The sequence below is a fragment of the Zosterops lateralis genome (assembly GCF_965231275.1).
Source record: "Zosterops lateralis genome assembly, chromosome: 18".
NCBI classification, from domain to species: Eukaryota; Metazoa; Chordata; class Aves; order Passeriformes; family Zosteropidae; genus Zosterops; species Zosterops lateralis.
Genome location: NC_139778.1, coordinates 1,294,408 through 1,304,773, shown reverse-complemented (window position 1 = coordinate 1,304,773; position 10,366 = coordinate 1,294,408). Strand labels below are relative to the sequence as shown.

The 10,366-nt window shown below is 42.6% G+C and overlaps 1 protein-coding gene across 4 annotated transcripts in view; it reads right to left on the bottom strand.

The window, feature by feature from the left end:
• Positions 1-7,200: 7,200 nt before the first annotated feature.
• The window catches only part of SPAG9 (sperm associated antigen 9), a 56,741-nt gene continuing 53,575 nt past the window's right edge, over positions 7,201-10,366 (bottom strand). For all 4 annotated transcript variants that reach the window (XM_083874654.1, XM_083874652.1, XM_083874653.1 and 1 more), the window contains one exon: positions 7,201-9,499. In XM_083874654.1, coding sequence (XP_083730780.1) covers positions 9,384-9,499 — 116 coding nt within the window. In that variant the 3' untranslated portion in view covers positions 7,201-9,383. The remainder of the gene's footprint in view (positions 9,500-10,366) is intronic.

The window sequence follows — 10,366 nt, the reverse complement described above, 5'->3', positions numbered from 1 at the left end:
GAGGTGGAAAATATCTTCTTTAACTCCTCCAAAAGCAGGATTATTTAACCGAGCTGCTGTTCCCTGGAAACTTTTGACTCAAGCATTACGACAGTGCAATACAGGAGAAATTCAATCCCACAACAGCCCTTGGCTAATCTGTTTTCTCTTCTGGGACCAGGAAAGCTCAGACTGGAATAAGGAAATTTAAAACCAGTTCAGCTCTAAGAATGAGTGGTAGTTAAAACAAGCATGAAATAGGCGAGGATTTTTGAAAACAAACACATGGCTCAATCAAACATGATCCTAAAAGAAGTTAAAGCAGCTACAACCCTGGTGCTGCTCCTGCTCAGTGTGAGAAGAGGCTGGAGGACACAGCAGAGGCAGAGGCTGAGACTCAGGAGAACTTCATGGCACAGACTTGACCAGCAGGAGCACAGCACTGGACTGGGAAGAGGAGGCTGATGTCCACTGTGTGGCCATAGCTAAGGGTGCCCCCCCAAAAAGGGTGCCCCAAGCAGCTGCAGCTGCACAGCTAGACTGGCTTTGAGTCAGAAGAGCTTGAAAGTCATAATTTTATTTTCTCTCATTCTCCCTATTTTTGGCTTGAGATTCTTGGATGTCTCCTGCCTACTCCCCAGATATGTGACAAGGAGTAGGTTTGAGATAGTAACAATATTAAAATAAGTTAAAGCGCAGATTGAGCTGAAAGTTCACACAAACGCAGGATAAAAAACCTCTCAGCAAAAAAAAAATGAGTCAGGTAGGCAGAAGATCCTCAGGAAAAGACTGGGGAGCAAGGGAGCACTGCAGGCTCAGTGGAGTCCCCAGTGCCACATGGTTTAGGACACCTCCCAGGGACAATCACACTCCAGTCACACCCTGCTCAGCACTGCCCAGGCTGAACCAAGGAGGCAAAATCCAGAGTCGAATGGGAATGATCCCAAAATATGAGCTATAATGAGAGGGAGGGAGATAGCCAGCAAATAAATAAACTCCAAGATATTAAAGGCCAATAAGCTCTCACACCCTCCACAGCCGTAAAACTTGCAGAAATAAAGATGCCAGATACTGACACCATTTAAAGGGAGGGCACAATATTGACTGCAGTACACACACAAACACACACATACACACACCTGGCAACGCCTCATTTTTTTGTTTCTGCCCATCTTTCCTCTGGGGACATCCTCTGGCTTCCTGCAGGGAATAAGGGGCTTTCCCCAGAACAGAATTTATGTCAAGAGATGATCAGCTGGATTATTCCAATCACAAAGTATTTTTTTTTTTATGTTTTTAACCAGAAGCGATAAAAAATCCAGGAAATGTGGATTTATGGCCTATAAAAGGTTTAGCTTAAGCTATGACCTACAGTCTTATGTAATTTACTAGTGGCCTTAGAGAGGACTCCAATTCCAGCACCCCAGTGAGCTCTTTTTGGAGCATTTCTTGGTTTGGGCTATTTCAGAGCACAGTTGGGAGTCAGTCAGATATGGGAAAGGGAAGGAAGGGTCTGCAGCATCAGTGATTTATTTAGTTTGTGATGAGGAGTGATGAGAGCTGCCCAAGCAGAGTGTGAGATATACCTGAAAAATGGAATCTGTACAAACAAGAAAGGAAATTGCAGCAGCTGTGGAGCAAAGCTCCTGTGTCTCTTGTCCAAACCCCAAAGCTTCCCTGGAGGAAGGTGTGCTGCACACTGTGCCCTGAGGCCAGTATTTGGGTGTAGAACAGCTGGAGGACCAAACCTCCTGACAGCCCTGAAGAACCTCCAGACTTGTGCCAGTCTGATCTGCAGTTCTCCTGAACCACAATTTTCTCAGCTGGCTGATTTTTTTTCTTCTGGGGATCAGTCTGAGAACAGACCTACATTTTATCATGGTCAGACACCAGCCCAAAGCAACACTGAGCAGCAAGAAGCACAGTCTAGTTTGGTATCGTGCAACCCAGCTGCTCGAGGCACAAAGAGCCCAGAAAAGTCTGCTTGAACCAGAAGAGGAACATGAAAACTGCCAGTTCATCAGCAGATAAAGCCCTGCCAGTGCTGCCTCCTCCTGAAAACTCTCCTTGGGACCTATTCTCATTTCCTTCACCTTTTTATGTCTGATTTCAGATCACACCTCACACTGCTTGCAAAGCCCAGCTCACAAAACAGGAACAGTTTAACACCCAAGTGCTGCTACTGTCAGCCCAGAACACTGCTGGTGGCTCAGCACAGATTTGTTAAAGTCTCTTCACCTCTCCAAAATGCCTCCTCCATGCTTCCTTTTGAAGGTTTTCTGACCCATTCGTGTGATTTCCAGGCTGAGTGAAGAGATGAACCCCCTCTCCTGCCCTTTATCTGCTGTCAGCCAAGGGGGTACCTGTGCCTCTTGCCCTTCTGATGGACCATTCTGAGGACAGGCCATTTGCAGGCATTTCAAAGAGATTCTGACCAGCAGAGCCCTGAGCTTCCTGCAGACCAGGATGGCAGCAGAGCCTGGGCTGGGAGGGTGTGAAGAGCTGTAACTCCCAGGATGAGCAGAGCCACAGGGATCACGGTGTAAACTCCACCTCACCCACCTCTCTGTTTACAGCTTCCTGCAGTTCAGCCACAGCTTTGGCACAGAGGTGACATTTGGGCCTTTATTGCAAATGCAGGTTGCTAAGGTGAAATGACCTTCCAAGCACCCTGAAAAATTCAGAGAACAATTAAAAATGCAAAAGCCAGTGATCGACTTGCTGTGCCCAGCTGATGGCAAGTTGTTTCCTCACCACCTTTGCATAAAACCTTTATTCTGTCCTGGTGTTCTCCAGTGTTGGTACTGCCAGTCAGATGGTGCTGGGATGTTCCTGGTGCCCTCTGGAAATGTTTTTCCTCATTTTCTCATCCCACATGTGGAAATCTGCACAGCCCTGAGTAGGGGAAGGATGGGTACCATGTGTCTGGTGCTGAGTTTGCAATGACAAGGTGGGGGGCTGGTCCTGCATCCCCCAACCTCTGAGCTTGGCCTGGCTGAACATCCATCCTCCCTCCCTCCTTTCCTTCTCGGGGGGAAGGAGACTCAAGCACATCTGCAAAGGGCAGAAGAGCTTTTTTAGCTCCCGAGCACCCACACAGTGTTTATTTGCAAGTGAGTCAACCGGACTCTAATGGGTTTGTGGATGCTGCACAATTCACCTCTCTCTTATCTCAGGGGTTTTCATTACCTTTTGGGCAATTTTGACAAGGATTCAATTTTCCCCACCCACACACACATCCTGCTGTTCTCTCATTGAACACATCAATTAGCAGCCAAAAAAGTCCTCAGCATCTTTTCTCCCCTGGATTCAGCCTCTCACAACATTTCCTTGTGCAGTTACCCACCCCAAACCAGGTCTGGCCTGAAAAGGAACACTTCACACCTGATCCATGTGCACAGATATCTCTGTGCCATCCCAGGAGCAAAATCCTAAATACCCCAAGCAGGGACAGAGCCATGTGTGGCACCCACATCTCTGCAACAGCATCTGCCAGGAGCACATGTGCAGTGGCAGAACAAGTGTAAAATTTTCTATCATTCTCGTCCAGAGTATCCAGAGTATTCCAGAGGTATTCTACGTGCTTTTGCAAATCTCTGATTTTTAGTCCTGCTGGGATACAGACAGCTGGACCATTTTCCATCAGTCCAGTTGTTTCCACAAGGTAGAAGCTGATTCATCCAACCTGGAGAATCAGCTCTGCAGACCCCGAGATGTGTGTCTGCAGACCAGGCTTTGGGAAAGTGTAAGGATGACAATGGGAAGAAGCTCTGCTATCTCCACCACAAAAGGCCTGCCTTGCTGACAGCTCCATCCCTACCAGCCCTGAGCCAGGGCAAGGCCTCAGGGACACCAAGATACTGATCCCATCTCAGCCCCATGTGCCAAAAAGTGGAAGTGAAAAGCAGATGTGATGTCTGGGGAGGTTTCCAACATGACTTTTTGGGGTTTTCCCCTTTTCCTCTTCATTTAAGCTCCAAATCTGAGAGAACCTAAAAGGCCCCCAGACACAGGAACATTCAGGAGCAGGAGATGGCAGCAGCCCCCAACATGCCCCAAATCCCTGGGCACTGGAGGTGGGCAGGGGAAGGTCTGGGGTAAATGAAAGGAGCATCTGCCCCTCAGCCCTGCAGCCACACCTGCTGTGGGCTCATGGGTTTAGAACTGCTGCTCTCAGATGGAGAATGAGAAAAGAGGACCTTTAACATCCCACCTGCAAACTGGAACAGAACTTCCCTGAAGGCCAGAGAAGCAGCAGGAAGGGGAGTGCTGGGGAACAGCTGCTCAGCCCTGCAGTGCCAAGAAACTTCATCTCCCCCACCCTGCCTGGCTCCATCCCAGCACCCAGCAGGACCTTTGTCTAACAAAGGAAAAGCTTTCCCTTTCCCAAGTGTCAGGTGAATTGGACTGGAGGTCCCAGCTCTGGAGCAGACAGAGATAAATCCCAACTGGAGCACTCACAGGGGTGAGGGCAGGGGAGCATCTGCTGAACCTCAGAGTGACCAAGTGCTTGGGTTCCTCTGGCCTTCCTTAGACACAACAGCTTCACCTGGGAGAGCTGTTTCAGGGAACCTGAGCCTTGGCTGCTGCAGGAAGGCCAGGAGAAAGGAATGCTCCAGAGCAGAATGTGTTTTCTCCTGGGCTGCATATTGTGTTTGAATTGTAAGAGCACCATCTTGTGTCATAACTCAGACTGCTCCTGGCCAGAATCTCAAACAATGTAATAAGCACCAATCCACATCTCTTCCCACCATCATCCTGAAGTGTTTTAAAAAGCAGGAAACTATTTGCCCTCAAAATATTTTTTTTTCTTAAAGAAGTGTAACCACACAGAATCACACTGAGTCCTGCAGGACCTGCTGGGAGCTGCACTGGTCCCTGGCCAGAGACCCCTCACAGCTTGTTCTACAATAGAATTAAGGGGCACTTGTCCATCACCAGGATGTACCAGGTCCAGTGCATTGCTCAGACTGGTAAAGGCAGAAAGGAATGCCAGAATTTTTGTTTACTATTTATTCCATTGTAGAAAAAGGGAAATAGTCTCCCTCAGTAAGTCTGAGGTTTAACGTCCAGCAAGAAGTATTTTTCAATAAAAGCATTCACATTGAAAAAGTTTAACAGTGTGTGTATTCTGCCCTGAACTTTGAGTAGGAGACTGATACAAGTGAGAGAACTTTTTTTGAAGTCTACCTCAGATTTCTAAAGTACAGTGAGTGCTTGTCCCACGATCCCATGCCCAGTGCAGACAGGTTAGTTATTTCCAATGGCTTCAAATTTCAGTCTCCCAACACCACTTGTAACACCCTTTGCTCAGTTCACAACTCTATTCTCACATCTCTCTCAACACCAGATCTGAAAAATTCAATTATTTATAGATGTGAGGGGCTCCAGGGCTGCTGGAAGAGCTGAAACATTCCCAGAGTGAAGATTTATGATTTATGTTTCTTTTCTTTTAATACAGACACACTCTCCTTCAGCACAGTGCAGTGTGACCTGCCTGAGAATGGACACAGCCCCAGAACCAACTGGGAGGAAAGGGAAATGCATCAAGACATCTGGAGAGGAATAAAGTCTTCCAGGAAAACTCCACTGAGCAAAAATTATGGTGGGTTTGTTAAGCACCAGGTTTATAAACCTTCAAGGTGGTAACAGGACATTTGGTGGTTTTCCATAGATGATTCCAGTGTTTGCACATGCATTTGGACTGACTGAAACCCATCATTGTGTCTTCTGATATCACCAAAACTCTGCAAAATTAACAGGACATTACAAAGAACACACTCACTCGATGCATGTTTCATATACATATTTATATATATTTCATGTACAAAGTTACATTCTGAACCTCATGGATTCAATAATAGAAATAAATACTGAAATAACTACACTGCTATATGAGCTCTTCTGCTCACAGAAAAGAAGCCTCAAGTTTTAACAGACAGCAAGTTTAACGCTGTAGAATCCATCTCAGATTACAGAGGCAAGTAAAATTCAGCATAAGTGTCCAACAGACAAAACTTCCAAAAATTACAGACCATAAAATGTTTAAAATATATGTTTAAAAGATTGAGAAATGTGCATCAACAAAATTAATAAAGGAAACTTAATTTTGTTAGAGGGTGGGAGAGACATTTAGTGTATAGAAAAATGCTTTGAGGTGCAATATAGATTGTTACAATATGGCATAACCCTGTTAGAAAAGAACATTTAATTTCCCTAAAGAAAAACCGTATTTGAGTTTATTGTGTCTCGTTTTACAGAGCAGGCCTTCACAAGGCCCACCTCAACAGGGCCATTTACAGAGTGCTAAGTCAGGTTTAATCCTTTGGTAACTTTTATAATACTCACATGGAAATAAATATTCAGTTACACAGCATTTTTTTAAAGACACACGTTCTTTAGAACAGTTAGTATAATAAAACAGATTTAACATTTGTTTGTTACTAAGGCAGCCTATGATAAAGTGTCTACGCTCTGTCACCTCCATCCCATCCAGCACAGGAAAACCTTCCCAAGGAATGGACAATGCAGCCTCACCCTCACCATGCAAACACCCCTAGCCAGGCAAGTCATCTGCTGCATATTTTGTGCTCCAAATGTTTCCAAACTATTAACAACAAGCTGTAGCTCTCAAGAGATTAGCTCCTATTTATATGATGCTTTAATCATGAGTGTAATGCATAAACACATTCTTGAGACAGGATTGAGCGTGTATTGTCATCCCAGTGCCTGAGGTTTGCATACTTTATTCACCTTTCAAAGTGACCTTAAGGGGAGTTTATACAGCCCAGCACACTGTGATGGCAACAGGGACCCAGTTAATCTACTGTACCTTAGGACAGGGGATAAAGTTCTTAAATGAGAAGTGCACATGCCTTTATCTACACCCATAGTGCTACACAGTTCAAGTACTTACTGTCTGCTTTAAAACCTTTCCACTTTTGGACAGAAGCAATCAATCATTCTCTGAAATATTTGCAAGGGCTGGCCCACTGAGGTGACTGAAATGGCACAGTGGGCCAGCTCCATTTGGCAAAAGACCAGGTACACATTTGCCAGTTTGCAGGGCTCCAGCTGGAGCAGTAACGCCACTCAGAGAAAACAGCTCATCTCTAATAACAAATTAAATCCTACACAGAACCAAGGAACACAATTGTGCGTTTGGTTTTTTTTCTGAGAACATGAGAATGTGACAATTACCAGTGAGTAAAAAACTTTGGAGACTGTGTTTTCCAAAGAGGAAAAAAAAAATAAAAAAAAAAAAATCAAGAAAATGGCAGGAAAAGCAATTAAACTGCACCACTCACAGTGAAGATTCTGCACAACAGTAAAAGTTTACACAGCATTTTTCTTAAGACATCCAATCCCATTAATTAATTCAGATGTGCTTCATGTTCAGCATACATGCCTATAAGTTTAAAATAGGTCTAAGAGTGTTGACTCAGGTTACTTTGTATAATTGGTATTTGTATAATTTTTAATAAGCTTCCAGACTTTATATTTAAGCCAAAGTACTTTAAAGAGTGACATTCAAGATGAATATGGAAAGCAAATTATGAACAACATGCTCTCATTGCTTTTGGCATTCTGAAGAGAAAAATACTACCAAGGTATTAAACATCTTTAATAAGGATTTTTACTACATAGTTCATGTCCTAAATACATATTTACGAGTGGAACAGCTGTGTACAAAATATGTCGCTTAAAAAGTATTTATACATAGAAGTCTAACCAATAGACCTGAATGGAGATTTTCTGGTTTATCAGCTATGATATGCATTTGAAAAAGCTGCCTAAATATATATTTACACAATAGACCTCAGCTAAATGTGTTCATTTAAAAAATTAAGAAAATATATAAACACATGTTTGCCTGATAGACCAGAACTGCTCCTATTACATAAAAATGTTTAGGCAGTTTTAAAAAAGTGTTTCTATATTTACTCCTCTGAAACTGTTCAGTTCTCTCATATAATCAAGTTACTAAATTTCTCTGCTAATCTGAACAGCTCCAGCCATTTGGGGATAAATGCTGGATGTTTATTAAAACCCCTCAAAACTTTTACTTTCCAGAGACTAAATTAAAGAGTAAATCTGGGTTTTTAAATCTTCTGAAGTACAGAAATCGTGAAGTGTTTAACTTAGGTCTGATACTAATGCAGAAATTTCAATGTAAAAGGAAGACAGTCTTAAACTCACATTTATGGTTAAAAAAAAGAGATGGTGAGTAGACAGAATAATAGAGTCAGCCTAATATTAGTCTCCTGACTTTCAGTAATTTTCTCTGTCTTTGTGTTACCTGATAATATTGTTGCTAAATTATTTTATTTTATTTTTACTAAATTGGGGTGTGGAGCTACAAAAAAAATACATTTTGTACCTAATTATGTGGAACTACACTTCTTTTACGATCTCACTTGAGCAGAATTTTTTCCTGTACACTCTCAGTCTTTTCTCATGCTCTAATTGAGGTCTCCAACCTCCACACACATAGTGCCTTATGAGTTTGACCAGCTAGGCAGAGAAGGTCATTCTAAATGCTTAGGACATAAGGAGTTAAGACAAGAAAAGAACAAAACATATCCCCTGTCTGAGAATTTTACCATTATTTTCCAATTTATATCAACCTAAGAATACCCTTTGGAAACAGAGTTGTTCCATGTCAGGGAGATAAAAAAACAACATTATGCTCAAAATTGCTCATTCCTGAGAGCAGCAGTTCTCAAGCTTTAAGGTTCATTAGTGAAAATATGCTTTTATTTAAATATTTTCATTTTAATTCCTATACAGCCTTCTCTTTCCCCCCCACAAATTCTGAAGAATGTAACAAATTAAACCATGTACAGTATATGAGCAAGATCTTCCAAGTTTGAAAACAAAAGCTGAAACATACAGTTTCCTTGAGCCCTCACTGAGTATTTGGGTGAGTCTTAATAATCCATCTCCTAATTTGTCCATTTTTTTTTCATACTCTGGGAATAACTTTGCTGTTTTACCTGATGTATTATACAGTGAAATGAAGCTCAGCTGGAAGAAAGCTGAACTCAAGTGAGACTATTAAAGAAGTGAACACATGAGATTGGTGTGGTACAGTAAAACTGTCTCAGCTGCTCACTGTGGTGTGCACACCAGCTGGAGAAACATCAGATTTCCTCACACTCTTCCATTTAACATGGGTGCAGTAAAACAGCACAAGCTAATTCTGTAGAGCTAAAGGTATGACAGATTTGCAATATAAAGTTAAACAGCAAAGAAATGCTTCAACATCATGTAGTGAAACAGGTTCACAAATTAAAAAAAAAAAAACATGCAGAAGCTTTTTTTTTTTTTTTCTTTTTTCTTTTTTCTCCCCCATCCACCCCCCCCAACCCCATTTTTAAGGTCTCCAACTGCATCCTCCAGGCTCACTCACTGCCACACATGACTTGCCACACTATTAAGTGACTCCTCTCAGCTTTGGCTACAGAAGGTTCAAGTGGTAGAGCTTCTCCCAGAAGTTCAGATTCTCCTCCTTCATCACCTGGAAAAAAAAAACAAACAGTGTTGTTTGAGGCAGCCAATAACCAGAACAGCATCGACACCACATGCAGCAAGACAAGAAAAACACTAAAAAAGACAGTGTTGCCATATGCTGATATAAAAACATATTAAAATCTGTGAATGTAAACAGCGTGTTGCATAATTATTTCAGAGCCTAGCATTCTGCTGGCCATATTCTTTACTTCTAGCCCCAAAAATAATGGCAGTTTTGTAAGTATCCATATTCTTTGTAAGTATCCATATTCTACCTCTTTCATTATTTGTAACTCTTTAATGTAAAGAGGCCTAATTTGCAAACTACCAGGCAGACACAGAGATGGTTCTGCCACTAGAAAGTGCCCTGGGATAAATCCAAACCTATAAATGCCCTGGGACATTGAGCACGTGTGAGACAACACAACATTCATGTCTACAGTCAAACTTTCCCCCTCTTTCCTCCTGTTCCAGTTATTCCAGCTTGTCACAACTCTGCCCACAGTGGCAAAGAAAGCCTTGAGGATATTCTCCACTATTGCTCTTCGAAAAGAAGAGCAGTTTTGTACTCTGGGTGACTGGGACCAAAGCTGACACTAAACTGCACATGGACAGCCAGAACCATCAATCCAGGAGGTCACTTTAATCAGAGGAAACAGGAACTGATGCACATCTTCAGGAAGGTGCCAAATCAAATTTTGGCTGGTGCTCTGATTAGACTCCTTTAGAGGAATGAGAGAGCTAAACAGAATAGCTCCAAATGTCATTGATTTAGTGGGATGGCAGGATTTGGGATGGCCTTCCTGGCTTTTCCTTTGTAATGGTTTATGTGGGTTGTTTTGCTGTTTGGTTGGTTTTGAAAGACTACAGACAG